At 55.1% G+C, this 20,599-nt stretch overlaps 1 protein-coding gene across 1 annotated transcript; it reads right to left on the reverse strand.

The window, feature by feature from the left end:
- Nucleotides 1–408: 408 nt before the first annotated feature.
- FGF8 (fibroblast growth factor 8) lies at nt 409–8,523 on the reverse strand. Its single transcript, XM_027672343.1, has 5 exons — nt 8,492–8,523; nt 8,371–8,407; nt 6,143–6,323; nt 1,799–1,905; nt 409–763 (listed from the first exon to the last, which is right to left on the reverse strand). Exons 1-5 carry the CDS (start codon nt 8,521–8,523, stop codon nt 476–478), a joined length of 645 nt encoding a protein of 214 aa, XP_027528144.1. The 3' UTR covers nt 409–475.
- Nucleotides 8,524–20,599: the final 12,076 nt, after the last annotated feature.

Raw genomic sequence — 20,599 nt, forward strand, 5'->3', positions numbered from 1 at the left:
CTTCTCCAGTAAGCATTAGTTCAGTTCATTTAAGTAGCACATCACTTCCAGATTTGGATTTCCATGGTTTTTCACTTGTTTGTTTTAAACATGATTTTTAAACTCCTTTTCCCCTAGAGCTACCAAAAAAAAATAATTACAAAATAAAGCACGACCCCAAACAGACTAGAACATTTCTAAGTGAAGGGCTCTTCCCCCTTCACCAGTCTTTGAATGTTTCATTACTTTTAAAGCTGGAGTACAAAAATAGAGCCTCTTTCATTTTTTTTTTTTTTTTTTTTTTTTTTTGTAAAAACCAAACACCCCCCCAAAAGTATCAACAACTAGAGCAGGTAATTTTTTTTTTATCCTCCCCCTCCCTTTTTTTTTTGTGTTTTGTTTAATACCCAAATGGGAAAGTCTCTACATATAGTCCACCAAGCTCAGAGGAGCATCCTCCAGGAGAGATGCAGGCAGGGGGGTAGGGGCAGGCACATCAAGGGCCTGCCTTGGAGCTGGAGTTTCTAGTCCTTTTACTTCTCCGGTTGAAGGGATAGTTGAGGAACTCAAAGCGTCTGTGGGGCTCGGTAGTCTGGTGGCCCTTGGGAAGCCTCTTCATGAAATGCACCTCCCGCTGGTGCTGCCGGGTCTTGGAGCCCTTGCGTGGGCGGCCCTTGCGAGTGAAGGCCATGTACCAGCCCTCGTACTTGGCATTCTGCAGCGCTGTGTAGTTGTTCTCCAGGACAATCTCCGTGAAGACGCAGTCCTTGCCTTTGCCATTGCTCTGAGAAGGGAACCGGAAGGGAGATTTAAGCAACAGGCACTCACTCAGAGGGCTGCTTCCCACTGCCCCGCACTGGATCGGCTGGCGTGGCAGCAGGGTTGCAGTGCTTGTGGGCAACCAAGAGCTCACTTTTTCCCACTTCTTCTCCCACAGGTCAGAGTTGCCTAAAACCTGCTTTTCCTTAAAAAGCTGCAGGGAGCAGGCAGTGTGGCACAGACAAACACTGTTCATTGCAGCTTGTGACCTTAGTGTGATGCCAGCTGCAAGTCCCAATGCAGCTGGTCTCCGCCTTAACTTCCACCACACCCATAAAGGAATTTTTGCCTCCATTTGTGCCATGGGCTGGACAAGACCATAAGCAAACTCTCCATCTCAATTCGCCTGTCCCCCTGAGGTCTTTAATATAGGAGGGGCATTGAGTGGCAGGACAAGCGATGTGGGGTCGTTGGTGACAGTGCCCACAGATGCAGGTGGCAGAGGGAGCACGGGAAAGCCAGGGACTGAGCTCCCCCCATTATGGGCAATAGTGGGACTAGGGAGGGATCCACATCGGGCAGCCCCAGCAAGGAGTTGCCATGGAAAATCCTTGCAGAAAATCACTGTCCCAGTGGGATTTTGCACACCCAGTCCCCCCCCACCAGGAAGGGGCATTGAGGCACTGAAGGAGCATGATAAACCAGCAGGCAGTGGGGCCTGGCCTTGGGGCCAGCCCCATGGAGCATCTTAACATTCCTGGCACTTGTACCATGTAATCGTGGAGAATAGAGCAGCAATCCGCCTATTTGTTTGGGCAGATAGAAGGAATGTGCCCCACGCGACACCTGCCTGCCTTCCTTGCTCCACTCCTTCCCTCCGGGCTGCAGGATGGCTTGTCTCCCTGCCCCTAAAAGGGGAGTGCTGACTGAGCCTTCGGACTCCGGTCTCACCTCCCCACCCACACAGGTGAGCTCTGTGTCAGGTCAGAGCTCCTCTCCTAGCAGCCCCAGCTCCATGTTCCCAGCAGTTCCCTGCCTTGCCCATGCTCTTGCATCCTACCTTGCCAATCAGCTTCCCCTTCTTGTTCATGCAGATGTAGAAACCTGTGGCTGCCCCTTTGATGCGCACACGGCTCCCAAAGGTGTCTGTCTCCACGATGAGCTTGGCTGGGGAGAGTAGAGAGAGGGAGGGATGTCGGAGGGGCTCTGGGATAGGGCAGGCACAGGTATGGAGACCTCAGCAATGCACCCTGATGCTGGGCACTGGGGGCACATGCTCTCTGGCAGCTGGCCAGAGAGAGCCCTAAAATCAGGACACAAGGTTAAGATACAGCCTTAACCCCCCCTTACCCTGCCACCGTGTCCCAGCAGGACCTTGGTCATGTCCCTTTGACACCCTGAGCTGTGCTGGATGGGGAGTAGCTCTGCTTTACCCGGCTCCACGGGGCTCAGTGGTGCAGGTGCCACAGAGGTGTCCCAGATGGGGGCAGGGCAGCAAGCAGGGCACGCACTGGTTGGCAGAGAACAAGCCAGCTGCCCTGCAAACCGAGGCAGGTCTGGGTGGGCCTGCAGGCAGGCTCCAGGCAGGCACCTTCTGGAAGTGCACAGTGTGCTGCCAGATGTCCCCAGCCCAGGGGACACTGCTCCATGTCTCTCTGCCAGGCCAGGACTGCAGGAGGAGCAGTGATTTTGCAGCTGGCAGGGGAGGTGTGAAGGGTATGGCCATCCTTTTAATGCCTTTCACCTTTGCACGAGTCGAGAGGGCGTATTGATTTGGTCTCAGTTTTTTAATGGAGGCATCGATCGACTTCCGAAGGAGCTATGCAAATTGCCGGGTCGATGGGCCGCCTATAAATAGACCTGTCACCTTCTCTCCCTGCCTTCACCCTGGGAACCCATGCCCCGAAGCCCATCCATCCCCAGGGAAGTGGGAGGATGGGGACAGGACATCCTTCTCCCTGGTCCTGCAGCTGCTATCCCCAGAGCAAGCCCCAGTGGAGGTGGTAGTTACCTGTTTGCACCTCAAAAGGTCTGCACTGTGCCAAGCACCAAAGAATTCCCCATGGTGCTGAAAAGCCACCTGGGACTATCCCACCTCAACACCATCACCTCTTGCCCAGCATCAGCTCCTAGTGCCACAAACGCTATTTGACAAGGTAATCGGAGTGCAGGCCACAAAGCTTCCAAGTTTTGGAAACATTACAGGTTTGAGTCCGTTGATGCCTTATTTATCCTTTCTGATCTCTGTGCAAGGGCTGCTCAGTTCCTCAGGACTGTGGTGCACCACAGCTTGCACATCTCTACCCCAGGATGCTCAACCTCCAGCAAGCCCCAGTGAGGGCAGTGATGTGGCTCTGGAGTGGGAGGCTCTGCAGGAGGATGCTTTGAATGGCAGAAGGAGGATGGGGGTACACAGACAAGCTAAAGCAAGCCTAAATCACGCTCTGGGCTAGGAGTAAATTTCCTCTCTGTCTCTGTAATGCCTTGATCCTGCATCCCTCACATCATGGACACTGTTGAGGTCAATGGCACTGAGGGGGGGGAAGAGCAAGCAGTCAGTGCTGGCCGCAGTTGAGTTGACCAAGGAAAAGATCATCCCCAAATTTGCTGGGGCCAACTGATTGGGTGCTATCAGGCAGGCCAGACTTGATATGCACACAGGTACCCCCTCCATGCACTCTCTCCTGTCAACATCACGCTGCAGCATCTCTTGTCCCCAAACTACCCTGCGCCCATATCCCCCTACTCCCAGGCAGTCACAGACTGAACTCAGAGCCTGGAAGAGTGAACTCCCGGCTGTGCCATCACCAATGCCCAGGGCCTGGCAAGCACCTAGCATCCCCAAAACCAGTCACGAGAGCCAAGGCCTCTGCAAACGAAGCACTGAAACAGTGACCCCCTATTTATCTATATTGGGGAAAGGGGGGAATTGATCTCAGAGGCAGTAAAAGGTTTGAGGAGAATTGATTTTTCTCTCTCAGAGATAGAAAGAGGTGGGAGGGGGGGAGGGGGGGACGAAGAGGGGAGGGAGGGAGTGGGGAGGCCTTGGCCCCAGTGAGCACAAAACCCTGCTTTAAAGATGCATATTGGTTCTCTTTTGGACTTTTTCCTTTTTTCTTTTTGTTTTTTTTTTTCCCCAAAGGGCAGCTGTGATTTACAGCCACCAGACGGGTTTGCTGCCCTGCCAGTGTGTCGCTCTGGCCCCATCATCCACGGAGGATGAAGACAACCAGCCCTAGACCCTTGCAGGCAACTCATGAACCCTGCAAACTCCGGCCCCAGCCAGCAGAAAACCCTGGGCACAGACAAAAATCAGCAAGTGGGCAGGGAGTTGTGCTGGCATCCCCAGCTGCTCATGGGGTCGAGGTCCAGGCTGCAGCTGGCAGCAGTTTTCTTGGTGGCAAGCATGGCCCAGGAGGGATGAGCTGGGCTGCACTGGCTGCCTGCCTTCCCTTAGAATTAAAAAAAGTCAATCAAATATTGACAATTAAGACAAATAACTGAAAACGCCGGACTCGATGTTAAGTCGGCTGTAAAAATGTCAGCGTGGGGAAAGGGGTCATCTGCAAAAATAAATCAACCCCCCTTACACGCCCACCCCCAAAAATGAGACAAAAAAAAGCAGAAGGAAGGGCTTGGGGAAGGAGGAACTTTGCTGCAAAAGTGGATTTCTAAACAACATTTGGGGGTAGTCCTTTTTTCCCCCCTTTTTTTGAGGTGGTGGGGGGAGAAGCTTAGCATTTTCAACTCTATTCTTTCATTTAAGTGACAGATGTATCCCAGTAAAATTATGTTTCATGCTCAAACTTTGAAGGGAAAGTGGCTACGTAAATGCTGAAAAAATGCAGCGAGACACACTTGATCCCCCAACTGGACTGCGAAGAGGAGAAAGTATTCAGGAAATGTTAAAAAAGGTGAAAGTAAGAAGCGTTTTAATAGTTCTTCCAGACATGGGGGCCTCCCTAGAGATTCATACAGAACAATCCTGAACCTCTATTTTAACATTTACAGACTTGCAACTCTTTTAAAACTTTACATCTGAAAAAATGCTTGTACTCTTTCTGGTTTAGATCAGTCTTCATTTTCCTCCTTAGCTCTTCAAATGCTTAACCTTTTTTTATTACATTTTAATAGAGTTTTTCAAGCCACCATGAGTCCCCTCCTTCTGGCCTTATTTAAACCTGGTCGTTATTTAAATATGCACTAACTGTTTTTTAAAATCCAGGCATTAGAGGTCTAAAACAAGATGGGATTTTTTTCCTTGGGAAATTAACTACTGCCCTTTCAAGCTAGAGCTGCTCTGGGGTGGGAATAATTCATTTGGAAGATTAATGCTGGATGTATGGAATATCATATAGATGGAATCTGCACTGCGCTTGCACTGCTAACATCCACCATGAAATTTTCAGCCAAAGCAAAATGGAGAAAAATCAAAAAGGAACAAAATACAAAACAGAAGGATAAGAAGAAAATTGTTTCTACTAATGTCCCAAAGCAAGAAAAGGAAATTGCAGCTAATACCAAAGAAAAACACTTGTGATCCCTACATACAGCACACAGGAACATGGGCACTTCCCTGACCCAGGCGCAGGATCAGGCCTCCCGCAGACGGCCCCGCGGAGCGCCGGGGCTCGCTGGCCCCACTGACCCCTGCGTTTGACTGTCCTAATGTGTCATTAGCGCACACGATCAAAGTATTTGGGCTTCGAGTGTCCTCAGCAGAGCGATCGGTCCCCCTGCCCTGGAGAAGGTGGAGGATTTGGGGAGAGGGTGCCAGGGCAATGGCAGAGGGGCTGTGGCAGAGCGCAGGCTCTCACACTTGTGGAGTCCCTGCTTTGTTTCTGGAGATGCCACAGCATCTTCGTCGGCAGCTGACTGCCTCCCTGACCCTCTGTTCGGGATTTGTTTTGAGAAGGGAGGGATGGGGCTACAGCGGGAAAATGCCACTTCAGACAGTCCTAGTTTAGGGAAGGCTTCCACAGCAGCCATTCCCACTTTCTCCTTCCTGTCTCTTCTTTTTCAACTTTATTTCTGATTTCTGTTTCAAAAGGAAGTCTCAGGGATTCCCATCCCTGCTAAGAGCTGGGATGAAATGCCTGATGACACTCAGGATGCCGCAGCACTGAGCCCTCTGTGTCAGGTGCAAACCAAGAATAAAAAGGAGAGGAGCAGAGCCCATCCTGCCAGCACCGGTCCCCTACCTCAGCACAGGGAACCTGCCCTCACCTTGAATCACGCAGCTGCTGATCGCTGACCCCTATGTTCTCCCTTTACAAGCCCCCACAAGCCGAATGATTTTAATGATTTCTGGCTAACAAACAGGACGGAAATCATCAATCGCCACGCTGGGCTGCAAACACCTCCCCAGCTCCCCCCCTCGCCTGCCCACATCGTGTGTCCTTACCGTGCACATCCCCATCCTCTGCCATCGCATTGATTTTCTTGTTGTCCAAGATCTGCACATGTTTCCCACTGGTCCGGCTGTACAGCTGGTAGGTACGGACGAGCCGCCGGCTGAGCTGATCCGTCACCAGGCTCTGCTCCCTCACATGCTGTGTAAAATTAGGTGGGGACTGAACAGTTACCTTTAGGAAATTAAAAAATATACAACACACCATTATAATCTCTACTCCTCAGCGGGGCAAATGGGCTGAGCTGAGATCACCGGCCTCCAGCTGAGCTTTACAGGGAGGCAGGGAGCCGGGACCGCGGTGGTGCCTCCTGTGCCATCAAAGCCTCTCTAGAAAAAGGAGCGTTAAGCTCTGGGACACAACAACCAGAGCCCTTTACAAAGCTGTGCCCACTCCAGACGTGCCCTAAGGTGACTCAGGAGCACGACAGAGCTTGGTGACCCCAGAGGCCCCCCCCCCCAGGTCTCAGTGAGACCCTGGCACTGGGGTACCCAAGATGGGCATCAAGGCTCAGAGCCAGAGGGAGCTGGGGGGACATGGAGGATGGCACAACCCCAAGGGGCTGATGCTTGCATCCCACACCTCTCTCACCTCTGCAGGAGCATACTACTGCTCCAGCTGCCCCAGGCACATACCCCAGCCACTGCCCCATCAGTTTCAACAGCTGCCTTTCCTCTGGATCCCAGGCTCTTTATTTGCTCCCAAACACCACACTTATTAAGCTCTTCAAATACAAAATTGGCAGAGAAGGTAGAGTTATGAGGTATAAGAATTACAAGAAAACCATACCCCAGCCCAGGTATTCAGTGATATAACAACCCAAGGATACTAACATGCTACCCATGCAAACACATCCCTCATCCACAGTCAGCGGTTTGGTGCCAGCAGCAGGGATGTCTCCAGCCCCAGTACACCAAACCCGTTAGCCCTGGAGCCGCAGCTGAGCCCATCCCCTCCAGACTTGATGCTGCTGCTCCTGGGCTTTAAATGATTTTCATGAGCAGCCAAACTTGCTCCCCCCTCAGCTCTGGATCATGAGCTGGCACAGAATTCTTTTTCCCCCCTCGTCTCAAATCCCTCTTTTAAGTCTGGAAAGTTTCGCTGCTCCCTGACATTTATAAAGATGTATTCTGAGCAAATGTTAGGAGATAGCTCCTTTCAACATCAGAAGGCTGGGACTACCCCCCACCACCCCCACGTCAAATGGGAAGATTTCCTCCTGTCTTAAACAACAACAGAAAACCACAATAAAAGTAAAAGCTGCTGCTCTCCCAAAGCTGTCTTTATAGAGATATCTCCCCTTGACAATGTCATCTCTCTCCCTCTGCTTCTGCCTGTGCATGTGTGTTTCCTATAGACGGGTTTTGGATAATGCAGCAGGATTCTCTTCCCAGCTCTGATGAGGGTACCATGTGGAGGAGAGGTCATTAGCCATGCTGCTATTTGGTCTCCATCTCATACTTCAAAATATTACAGCTATGTTTTTATACAACTGCACACTCCCAGTGCTTCATTCCCTTCACTTTTCAGCTGGAAACTCAATTTTTTCCCCCCCAAGCTTCCAGGAAAATAATAATAATAAAAAAGTAGCTTAAAGGGCATTTTAAACAAAGCTTCTGCACCTGTGATCTCAGGGGGAAAGGGGGCTTCACCCCAGTTTGGAGGTGCACCGCTCCCAGCGATGTGTGCCTGCTGGTATGCGGGTGTTGCACAGGCTCTGCCTGGGATGTTTAATCTATTCGTGTCACTTCTGTCTCTGGCAATGCAAACCAGCGAAAGTCTGACAATTTTAAGCTGAACCAAAACCTGTGCTTTTTACTAAGGTTTTGGTGGGGTTTCTTTTCCCCCTTTTAACTCTACTTTAATTTTCGGATAAAGCAGCGTAGGGGAAAAAAACGGACAAGAGGAATGGGGGTATCCACGGTTTAATTTAGAGGTCGGGGGGACGGGATTTAAAGCTACTTAAAGATAACCCTGCGCATTTCCTTGAAATCCCGGTACTCCCTGCCTCGCAGCCCGAGTCCCCGGCACCTTATTTTGCGGCCCGGGCAAGGGGCTGTTCCCCCTCAACCACGGCTTTTTACAGCCAGGCGACTTTTGTCTCCCGGGTTCTAAACTGTTTCTCTTTCCTGTCTCCCTCCCTGCCGAGCCGCTCGGCGGCGGCGGGGCACCCCCCATCCCCGCGGGGTGAACAAAGCCGGGCAGCCCAGCGGGCACTTACCTGGGCTTGCAGGCAGAGGACGAACAAGTGCATTAACCTGGGAGGGGGAAAAGCGGGAGAGAGGTGTGAGCCGCTGGGGCTGCGGGCGTGGAGCGGGAGGGCTGGGGCTGCCGGTACTCACACGTAGCTGAAGAGCGAGGAGCAGGGGTCCATCGCGGCGCCGATGCGGAGCCGAGGGCCCGGGGCCCGGCGGCGGCGGGGAGCGCCCGCGGGGGCGCGGCGCTGCCTCAGCTCCTCGGTTCCTCTCGCCCTGCCGGCACGTCCTCGCCCCGAGGAAAGGAGGGCACAAGCGGCTACAGAGGGGAAAGGCCCCGCCGGCCCGCCCGCACGCCCAACCCCCGGGGCGCTCGGCCGGCCACCGCTGCCGCGGGGCGCCCCCCGCCCGCTCCGCTCCGCGGCCCCGGGAGCCGGCGAGGCCGGCCCGCAGCCCCGACGGCGGGGGCGGGCGCGGCCGGGGGGCGGCAGCCGCGGCGGGGAAAGCCCGGCGGGACCCCCGCTCTCTTCCCCGGCCCGGCGGTACCTGCCGAGGCGGTACCCGCGGGCGGCGGGTCAGGTGTCGCCGGGGCTGGCTCGGGGCTGCCACTAAGGGCCGGGCTCCGCGGTCAGTCGCCGGCGGGACTCCCTCCCCACTCCGTGCCTCAGTTTCCCCATCCGTAAAACGGAGTTTAAGGGCTGGGAGGGTGGGTCGGGGACGCGGTTGCCCCCGCTGGGGGTTCGCCGCTCCGCGAGCGCATTGTGGATTGGGAGCGGGCGAGCGAGCCCTCCCGGGACGTGCCAGACATTAAAAGGATTACCGGGGGAGGGAGATGGAGGGGGCCGGAGTTTCGAGAAGGAGTGAGGCTGAGCAAATACCGCAGCCGGAGTGGGAAGAGAGGAGCGGGACACCCCCTGTTTCTTCTCGAGCATCCCCACCGGGCGCTTACCTTGTGAAGCGGGCGGGCGCCTTCAGGGCCGGCGGTGCGGGGCCATGGGGCCAGGCGGCGGCGGGATGGGGCTCAGCCCCGCAGCCCGGGCAGGGCCGCCGAGGGCTGCATTGTTCCGGCGAGCCCCTGCCCTCCCGGCCCCGCCACCTGTTGAGCACCGGGGCGGGGGCTGCGGCGGGGCTGCAGCGGGCGGCCCCCGGGGCCGGTACCTGGCCGGGGCCGGGGCCGGCGCCGCCTGCTCGGCGCTGAGTGACAGCTGCTAATTTGCCGGCCGTGCCCCGCTGCCGGTCCCCGCGCTCCCCGCGCCCTCCTTTATCTTATCAGAGCCCATAATTACAATTGCTATTTTGCTTCCTCGAATCAGCAATCAGCGCTATCTGCCGCCGTTGGAGAGGCAGCTCCTGTCAGCCGCCCCTGAGTGACAGCGCGGCGGCTGCCCCGCCGCACAAGCACACACACCGTGCACGGCCCGCCTGCACACGCACACAGTCCTGCACACGCACACAGTCCTGCACACGCCTGTGCAGCCCTCCTGCACACGCACATACATGCACACAACCCCCCCCACACACACACATTCTCCGCAGTCCCTTTCGTGCACGCACAGCTCGCACACACGTGCAGCCTTTCCCATGAGGACCCCTCCTTCTCACACCCCTCACACACCGCGCACCCCCCAGCACAGAAACACACGCGGTCCTCTTTGCTTACCCCTACCCCCAAAATACACCCCTCCACCTCACGCACACACAGGCACACACCAGCTGCAGCCATGGAACGTTTCTCTCTCTCACGTGCAGATCCTGGCACCCAACTTGTGCGCTTTACCCGTTGCTCAGGCACCCAGAAACCCTAGACAGAAGTGCAGCGCCAGCTCTCCCCACCACAAACTTAGTATGTTACCCCAAAACACTGCCTACTGTCATCTCTGGGAATGGATCTCCCAGGGGTCTCACCTGATCTTGTCCAGTATCCCCACTGCTGAGGGGTGCAGAAGGCAAGCAGGGGAGCCTGGGCAGTGCCCCATCCCTGGGCTGACCCCACAGGGCTCAAGGAGAAAAACAGCCCCCACATCAGTATCATCAGACCCAGCACAGCACAGAGCGAGCAACTGCCTTGTGCTGGCCAAAATTCCCACAAAATCAGCCCCTTGTTCATTTTCCTTACCTTTTTTTTCTTTTTTTTTTTTAATGGAAAGGTCATAAGGATGTTTCGGGGGGGGGGCTTCTATGTGTAGAAAAAAGTCTTAGGCAAAGTCTGTGTTTAACTGGAAACATTTAGGGGCACCACAGGAGTGGGCAGGATGGACACTGAAGGCTGAAGCAGGAGGTGGTTTTCAAGGGCAGCACACACAGATTGTCAGTCCAGCACACAGTCAGATAAAAACCGCTCCGTGTTGAGCTGAGTGAATAGTTGATGTACCACAGCAGAGTGGTACATATCCACCTGTCCAGGCTGCCTAAGGAAAACCAGGCAAAACCAGAGCAGGAACCACTAGATACTCCTGATGCTCTAAATCTCTAAATTCAGACAATCCTAATTTTTTAATATATAAAAAATTCAAGGTATTTAGGAACTGTCTGTTTTGCAGATTACATTCTTCCTCACCAGTGGCCACCTCTGCTTTACCCCTGGTGGGCACAGGTTCAAGCCATACATTACCCTGCACACTGCACTCCACTCAATAGCACCGTGTCCAGAACAGCCCAAGCTGCCTTAAATCGGGAGATTTATGGTGTCCTGTACAGGGTCAGAGGCAGCCATGAGCTGACAGTCCCACATGCCCCCTGCCCTCAGCAAACAGGCTCAAGTGCCAGTCATGGCTGTAAAATCAAGCCGGTGTGGGATCACCCAGGGGTGGCCACACTTCGTCTGACAGCGGATGACTGATGACACTCCTGCCAGCCATCCTCGGGTCCACAGCCAAAGCCTCCACAGCCCCCATCCTACCCTACCTTTGGGAACAGAAAAGACACAAGCAGGTTGGTGACAGCAGCCAGGGACAGGCAGCGTCACAGCTGCTGGGCTCATCCCACTTCTCCTGCTGTCTCAGCTCGTGGCCACAATCTGCTCCTTGTAGGGAAGTTGGATGCCTTCGTAGAGGCATTTGCCTTCTTCCCTTGGTGCTTCACAGCCCACCCATGTTTGCATCAAGAGTGACACACACCTCTGCTTTTGTTTTTTAAGAAAAAACAAACCTTTTTAGATAGGCTCTCCTGTGCCAGGCAGCACAAGGGAAATCAGTCTGCCTGTCAGCTCCTTCACAGGCCATCTGAGATAAGACCCCTGTCCACAGGGTGAGGGTCTCCTCCATTCTCAGGCACTGAGGCTAAATGGCTTGTCTGGCTCTCCTGTGGAGAAGAGAAACTATGCCCTATGCTCCTGAGACCAGCTGGGCCTCAGGTCAAACTGCTGTGGAGCTGGTGGAAGAAAGCCCTTCTTTGTCTCCAAGAAAGACTTGGGGACCTGCTGTGCCCCCAAGTGCTCCAGCAGCCAGTGGGCTGTGGCCCCTGCGGGAGGCTACTAGCATGGTCCCATCAGATCCCATCCTGCTGCCCCACTGCTCCATTGCCCTGATCTGCAGAACTGGGACCGTGTTTAGGCTGGTGAGGCACAGGCATGATTTCCTTCAGAGAAAGCTCATGTGCTTTATGTTACTCATGGATGTTAAGTGCTGCAGGTGAAGCATCAGACAACAGAGACGTTAGTTGCAGCCCTCCCACCCCTTTTCCCACAAATCTGAGGGTACCAAGGTGCAGCTGTAGGGCTACAACACCAAGAAGGAGCAGAGAGAGGAACCAGGACATGGAAATGTCTGTCACAGCCTAGCTGGCGGCCAGACTTGCTCTTAAACTTTTCCCGCCTCTCTCTCCCCTTTGCATCCCACATAGAGCCTCCTGGCAGTTGGGAAGTGTGAAGGTAGCTCCTGGAGTAGCCTAGACTGCAGTAAGGCAACAAGCAGACCAGGAGAGGACTTGGGATGGAAGGGGCAGCAAGTGAATGACTGTGAGACACTGGGAGTAGTCTGTGCCACTGTACAGCAGAGACTGAAGAGAGCACAGGGGGTGTTGTGGAAGGTTCTTCCCATTCCCCTAGTGACGCTCAGCACTGAGGCCCCTCATCCAGGGCCACCCCAGCACCATCCCTGCTCTCTCCCAGGATGTCCCTTTGTACATCTGCAGGATACAACTGGGTTCCAGCTCCAGCTTCCAGCCTGCTTCTTCGTCATCTTCATCTGGCCCATTCCAGGTCAGAAGCAGTCCACAGACACCATTCTCCTTGTGCAGAGTGAGGGATGGCAGCATAAGATCCTGTTCCCCACAGGGTATCAAAGCCAGCAAGATGTAATTGTTATCAGCTCTTCCCTGAGCTTCAGCCTGAAACCTTCCCACAAGCATCCCTTATTTCAGAAAGGCAGAGCCAAGAAAAGAAACACCAACCACAGCTTTAGGGGCAACCAGTCCAAAGTGGGCTGAGTGGAGACAAGGGCCCCTAGCAAACTGGGAGTTCACATCATAAGAGGAGGCTGGGAGAATTTGGGCTGAGTGGAAGCCAGCAAAACACCCACATGAGTTTTGCCTTGAACACCTCTTCTGGGGGGAACTATCAGCAGACAGTTTCAGGCAAAACTATCTGTTGGAGAAGGAACCGGGACATTGCTGTCAGTCCCGGAGAAGGGCCAACAAGCACAGTTCCCTGCTCCTGCCAGACCATGGACATAGACAGGACCACAGCACTAATCTCGACTGACGTAGGAGAGCAGCACCTGCAGCAGCACACTGCAAGGCTGAGCTGGCTGGAGGGTGAGGAGAGCTCCTCTCTGCAGGTACGGAGGGCTTGGATAGTCTGCACAGCAGTTGCCTTTGAAAGAGGACAGACAGTGTAGGCAGTGGGGTGGCTGGCATGGGGCTGAGGGTTAGCCAAAGGCTGGGGCACACCAAGGTGAGGACACTGAAGTGAGGGCAGCACTGCCCTGCACCCAAGCACGTCCCTCTGTTCCAACACCTTAAGAAGGAGAGCCAAAATGCACAGGATCCTGTAATGCTTTACAACCATTCCTGGAGGATGCTTAGCCATAAACCAGCTTTTTCCACCCCAAAATAAACACATGGAGGCTTCCCAGCAAAGCCAAAGGGATGCTAGCCAGTTCTACCCTCACCCTTCCCAGCCCTGCGGCCCAGTGCCCCCAGCCCTGCCTGCTGATCCTTCACCACAGCTTTAATGGGGCGTTTCAGAGGCAACAGCAGCTCCTCCATGGCTCAGCAGCACAGAGCAGCCTGGGGCGATCCCACTGCTCGCCATTAACCTGCCCCCACCCCTCAAAGGGAAGGAACTTAGCCAAACCCCACTGGGATGTGTTACATGGGAATGACCTTGTCTTCACTACCCACAGCACCAAGGCAGCCCCAGGGCAAACGAGGAGCGGGGAAGGGGAGACACAGCCCACTCACAATTAATTCTCTCTATTCAATTACTAGCAGCAGGGCTGAGACATGTTTCGTGGGCGGTGGGAACACCAGGCTGGGAGACTACCCCTGTGTTCTGGTCACAGTCCCCTAGAGCTGTGCCCACTCCTGTGCAGGACCAAGCTTGGTGACATGGCCCTGTCAGGTCACTCTTCTGCAGTCTGCTGTCACAGCTTTGTTTTGGGGAACTGGGCTGACTCCTCTTCCTTTCGTCACTTCCAGTCCCTCCTGCCCAACAGCTTCCTAGAAATGCGACCTTTGTTTCCATAATTTCAGCCTGGGCTTCTGGAAGTGCTGGTGTCAATATTGGCTTCATCATCCTCCTGTGACAGCAATGCTCCTGCAGGTCAGAGGAGACAAAGCTAGGCTCTGCTTTCCATCCAGGCTAGTTGATAAGGAGGAGAGCTCACCACTCACAACAGCAGGGCTGCCAGCATGGCAAGGGCAGCCTTGGGTGGGTCAGCATGTGGCAGCTTCACTCCTGGTCCCCAGGCAGAGCAGAAGCTTATTCAGGACAGTCCATGGATGCACAGATGGATTTTACAGTAGTGTTAAGCATCCCCTGCATGGCTACATTTGGCTCTGATGAGACCAGTGCTATTCTCATCTCTGGCATTCCCACCCAGGGTATGGGGGGGCTCAGAGGTGAGCCAGGCACACAGGTATTGATCTGGCAGAGCTGAGTGAGGGCACTTGTGGAAGAGCACTGAAAGGGAGATGCACACCCAGGCCACATCCATCTACAAGGAGAGAGAGTTGGGATGGCTCTGCAGCTACCCAGCTCCGGAAGGGGTCCACAGCTGAGCCCCACAGCTCAGCTCGAGCTATGCAAGCCTGAAAAAAAGACCAAAGGCTCCCAGCAAGGACAGTTGATGTGGAATCAGCTCAGGGAGAAGGTGGCATATCCAGCCCTATATGATTTAAACCCAAAGTTGAGCATTTTTGTGCAATTCTGCTCTGCATCAAACAGGGGTCAGCAAACAAGCAGCCTGACCAGGAGTGGCCATGATGCTTGTGCGTGGGGAAGGGGTGACACACATGGACACGTGTATGACGATGTGTGTGCTCATGGCATTTAGGAAGCTCCACTCCATTCCCGACCCCATTGCACAGACCAAATAGCACCTCCAGGACCTGGTCTCAAGAGATTCCTGGCTGGCACAACTTCCCCAGCATCGCAGCCTCAGCCCAAGCAACAGCACCCGACTTGGGGTCTCCAGCCATGCACCATCAGGCAGGCCTGGGAAGGGGGAGGTCAAAGCCAGGCTGGGTGGGAAGGGGCTCCACTGGCCACCCAGGAAGGTGGAAGCCATCACTCAATGCCAGGGATCACACCGTCCTCTCTGTGGGACAGGCTCAGAGACTCCTTCAGGGCCACGAGTAGCTGAGACAGAGATGCAAAATGCTGTTCCTTTCCTGCCTCACTTCCCAGCCAGCCAGGCCAGGCAATTCAGCTTTGGTTTGGATTCTCTTAGGAAGAGGACTTCTGCGCCCAGCCCACGGGGGGGTTAAACCTAAAACCAACAGCAGTGGCCCAGGGGGGCGTACGTTGGCTGTAACTCTACCTTCATTTGTTTGCTTACAGCATCCACCCAAAATGCCCGTGTGTGTCTCTGGGCTCCTGTGTTAGTGGCAGCTGAACTGCTGACCCCAGGAGTTTGCAAAACACCAGGGTTATGGCCCCTTTGACATCCCAGCCCAGCAGAGCCAAAGCTCATCCTGACCCTGGCCCTGGGGAGTCAGGCCCCAGGGCACCCTGCAAGGGCTGGGGCTATGGGGGGAGGCAGTGGGGCCAGCAAGACTGAACCCCAAAGAAGTTTCAAGGTGGACACACATCCCATGGCACCTGCTCCTCCCCAGTCTTGGCTGCAGCCCCCCACCCTGTTGTGGACCACCAGCCCCATGGACCTGACCCAAACCCCCTGCTAAGTCTTTATCCAAGCCCAGCCCTTCATCTTCTGTCAGCCCTACAGTCCCCACCCCATGCTGGCGTGGGGACCAGCACAGCAACTGTGCCCCTCTCCAGTTCCCATGCCCAGGGCCATGTGTGGTCTCTGTGCCACCCTGCAGACCTCTGTTTTGGGAAGGTGGGAAATATATGGTCACAGGTAAAACAACAGCCAGAGCCTGAAGACACCCTATAACTGGTTTCTCCCCAACACCAGCTGTGGTAGGGGACTTTTGCCCTAGGTAGGTGGGGGACATGCTGTCCTAGAATGTGGCCATGGCATGAACAAAGTACCCAAGCTCCCATCATGGTGCAGACACCATCTCCAAGCTGTGCAGGGATGGGTGAGGGCTGTAGGGACCTGGCCTAGGCAAAGGAGCAAACAACCAGCAAAAAAAACAGCGAGTTCAGATGGAGTTTGAGAACTCTCCAAATATTCTACTTCGACTTTTTTCCCAGGAGCCCAAATCCTACCTCCAAAAGGCCAAGCCCCACTGTTAGACCATGCTGCCTTCCCCTGTGAGCTGAGCACCAGGAGGTCTAGCAGGGCAGACCTGCCACAGACAAGATCCCTGTCCCCTCTGCTCTCCTCATCCTCTGCTCTGCCCATCAGCAATAACCCTTCCTATCCAGCCCCAAAAAACTCATGCACTGCAAATCAGGGGTCTCCACCTGCCTAAGAGCCCACTGGTAAGAGCCCACTGGGGTAGTAGGGATTGGAGGCATAAAGTGGTATTGGATGTCCCACAGGCCCTATGCAGTGCCATCATCAGCAAGGATACCATAGCAGGCAAATCCTGACCATCTGACCTAGGGCTCTGCCACTGATGGGGCTGAGAGCAGCGGACTGCAAGGTCCCTGCACTCCCTGCAGTGAAGTATGACCCTGGGAGGATACCTCTGAGAGATCCTAAATCCCCTTGGGATCCAGCCCAGATGCTCTGGGTACACCCTCTTCCCCCAGATGCCACCAGCCCTGGCAGGGGCGTGTGGCCAGTAGTGACAGTTCTGCCAGCATCAGGGACAGCCCAGTCCAGAGCGATTAGATTTGTGCCTCAGAGAGGTCAAAGGGCAGGGCACCTGTGACCTCTGTGTATCTGGGCTGCGGGTGCTGAGCACAGAGCTGCCAACACTGCCCTGTCGTGAGGCGGCTGCGCTGGGGATGCAGGAGGGGGCGGCGTGGGACAGCTGTGCTGGAGCCTCAACCCAAGCTGTCTTGCAGAGAGCTCTCTACCACAGGCCAGCCATATTCACTTTTAGCACCTGCTTTATGTGACTGTGAATTTAAATCCACACAATCCCTGCTCCAACATTACCCAATGCTTCTCCAGCTGTGCCCCCACTGCAAAACATAAAGCCACAGCTGCCAGAGTGGCACCTTCACGGAAACAGTCCCCTCTTGTATTCTGGGCAGCACTATGGGGCTGGGGATGTGAATCCACACTGCAAGCAGGCACACTGGGCAGCTATCACAGCCTGTGAATGCCCAGAGCAGAGCCTGGCCATGGGCAGACTCCAGTGCCAGGATGTGCAGCCAAGCATTCACTGTGGAACTGGGAGCTGGAGGAGCCTTTTCTCCTACCACAGAGTAGTTAGTGGGTGAACACACACACACATACAGGCTCCCAACAAACTTGAGACTCCCTGGGGAGGATCCAGCACATGGCTGAGCACCAGCACATGACCCCAGACCTGAGTTTCAGCTTCTCTATCAGACAGGGCCATTCCCACAGTCCATCAGCACCATTTCCCTTTGCAAGGCATATTGATGGGAAAAGGATGGGAATTACTGGTAGCCTGGCCTTTCCAGATCCTGCTGCTGTCTCTCTTGGTTGCAATCTGTCTGCCTTGCCCCAGTGGCTCCCTGAAGCAATACCAGAGGTTCTTGTGCCCACTGCCCAGCAGGATGGAACAGGGATAGATAGCACAGTCAGCTAACACTACAGAGAACAGGACACTTGTCACGCCCACCATCAGGGTTGTCCCAGTTAAGGGTGGCTCTGCTGGTGCTTTTCCTGTCACCTGCTGCCACCGAGGTGCCACATGCCACACAGCTCTCTGCCCCACCTTACAGAGCTGTTGAACCCTAGAATAAGGGGGATGCTGTGTCTCCCGGAGTGTCCCCTCACTTCCACCAAAGCCCAGGAAGCCAGGACTCAGAGAGCAGCTTTACCCCAGATCAGCGTGGGAACCAGCAAGAGAGAGCTCATGGAGCAGGAGACCAGCCCCACCTACAGCACAGTCACAGCTGTGCCTCTCAGCCGCCCTGGGGACAAGGTCTAAGCCACAAAGAGTTGAAATGCAGCCAGAACTCTGTTGGGGCAAGACTGATTGGGACATCACAAGGAAAACCACTGCCTGCCCATGCTCAGCAGAGCAGCTCCCCATCCTGCTCCTCCATCCCTGAAAAAGCAACTCAAACGTGACCTCGGAAACCTGAGGATCCTCTGGGAGCTGCTGGCCTGGCCCAGCCACTGGGCTAGAGGATGCAGCCAAGCTCTCCAGCCTAGTGAGGCTGCACCTGAGCCACACCCTGCAATGAGCAGCCCAAGCCTTTCACTGTATGCAGCAGGCTGGTTTGGAAGGGATATGGAGCATGCAGCAGCGTAGGTGCATGGCCATGGTCCTCATGCATGGCAAGCCCTGTACCATGTTTCTCTGCTGCATGGCTCAACCAGGGTCAGTGTTTCCTGCTGGGATCTCTCCTGCAGGGAGGGATCCATTGCCAGCCATATCAGCCTACAGAGCACTGAAGCAGCAGTAAGGAGAGATGCTCAGGGCAAATCAATTCCCAGAGCAACTCCAGAGTCATCGCCTGGACTGGGGCATCATTTGGCTCTCTAGGTATTGGCACCTCCACCATCCCTTGGGAGAGTGATGGGCTCCACACCCTTAAAGGGTTCTCCAGCATGGGAAGCTCACATATGTACCTAGAAACACAACAACTCAATTGCACCCTCACCCTATGCCAAACAAGGCAGCCCTCACAGCAGGAGCACCACGCTTCAGTCCCTGTGCACAGAGAGCCTCCTGCCCCCCACCACTGAGTACCCCCCAGCCCAGCCATGCCCGAGCTCACCTGCTCTTAGACAGCCCTGTTTGTTTGCCCAAGGTATTTGCAGCCGGGGGCACCTGCTTTGATACCATCAGCTCCACGAAGGAAGCTGCTCACCTAGCGTGACCCCTGTAATCCCATCCTTCCCCATTAAGTGCTGTGTGTGAGCGCATCCCCCTCCCAGCCTCCTGCCATCTCAGCATTTATCTCCCCCTCCCCAAGCTGAGCATATCAAGGCTGTGACATTGCTAGGGTGTAGAGAGCAAACCTCCCCAAGTCACTCAGAAAGGGGCTTGGCAGTGCCAACACCCCCTAACTCCTCCATTGCCACCCCTTGGTTTGGAGCATCCCCTGTCCCTGGGCATTGCCCTGCAGCAGCATTATGGACCAGGCAGCACTCACAATAAGGTATTGGGTTGGGCTGGTCCTACAGTAAAGTGGACAAGCTTGGTCTCCTCAAGCCTCCTGTCACCTTCACCATGTCCCCCATGGTGCCACCTTTGCCCCCTGGCAGGACTGTAACAGCTGCCCAGACACCCCTAAGGAAACCAGTACCCTGAAACCATTTCCTTCTACCATTGAAGAGGCCAAATGCTCCTTCTTATCAGCCAGCACTGCCTGTCCCACCCTGTGGGAAGAAACTGTACCACCCTACTAGGTCCAAGTTGTGCCCACTCTCTTCACTCATCACTCCCCACTGGGAGTGATGCCAGCTGCCAGCTGCCTCCCCTAGCCTTCCCTTCCAAAAACACCTGGTTAAAAAGGATCTACTGGTTTTTGTCTCCCTGGAGCCAAGCTGAAATTCTGGGAAAGCACAAGCAGGATCAGGGTCTGGCAGATAGATTATCCCTGACCCCTTCTAGATACACACAGCCAGGGATATCTGCACCTGCACCATCAGCACACCAGTGCCCTGTGCCCACCAACAGCTGTCAAACATCTCCCAGGGAGGATGCTCCTGCATCCCTTCATCCGGCTCAGCTGCGGGAGTGCCCTGCTTCCCACGAACTTCTTTGGGCAACAGGATTTGCCGGGAGATCTAACAGCACCCGTGGGTACGGGCACCGAGCGCCAGCCCCAAACACACGGGACAGCGGGAGGAACAGCACCCGGAGATAGGACCTCTGGCAGCCGGCCCCTGCCTTCCCGCAGGAGGAGGAGCAGAGCGGGATGCTCTGTGCAGCCGGGGCGGGAGCGGCCGGGGCTGGCGGTGCCCCGGGCGGGCCGGGAGCGGGGCCGCAGAGCCCGCCTGCCCCCTGGCGGTGCCGCACCGGCCCCCGGTACCGGGGTAGTGCCGCTGCCTCTCCAGCCCCGTCGGCATCCTCTCCCCTCGCTGCTGCGGGGCCGTGCACAAAACAGGGGCTTCATCTCCCCCAGACCGGCTTTGTCCGCTGGTGCCCTGGGATTGGGATGCCAGCAGTCTTAGAGTCATAGAGAGAAACATAATCTAGAATAGAGCCTGAGCTGAGGATCCACCCTGGATTTCTTACGCAAGTCCAGGCAATTGAGAAACTTGCTGTCCCACGGCATCAACAGAGCCAGCAAGGCAGAAAAGTCCATGGTGCTTCTGAGAGACAACAGCCAGTGTCTCAGACAAGAAGGGCTGGGGCAGTCATTGACACATGGGCCAAGGATGCAAGATTCGTTGCAGGGAAACCGCCAGAGAAACATTTAAGGGCAGAACCAGTATGTGTGGGTGAGAAGTGCCACCTGAATGAAGCACAGAAAGAATCAAACCCTCTCTACATACCCAGGTGTGGGGAGACATGACTCCGCAGTAAAGATCAGAGCTCAAACCTGCCCCACTGCAGTGTGCATGGGAGGAACCTGCCAGCCAG

Source organism: Neopelma chrysocephalum, unplaced genomic scaffold, assembly GCF_003984885.1.
Source record: "Neopelma chrysocephalum unplaced genomic scaffold, ASM398488v2 Primary Assembly neopelma1_97390, whole genome shotgun sequence".
Lineage (NCBI taxonomy): Eukaryota > Metazoa > Chordata > Aves > Passeriformes > Pipridae > Neopelma > Neopelma chrysocephalum.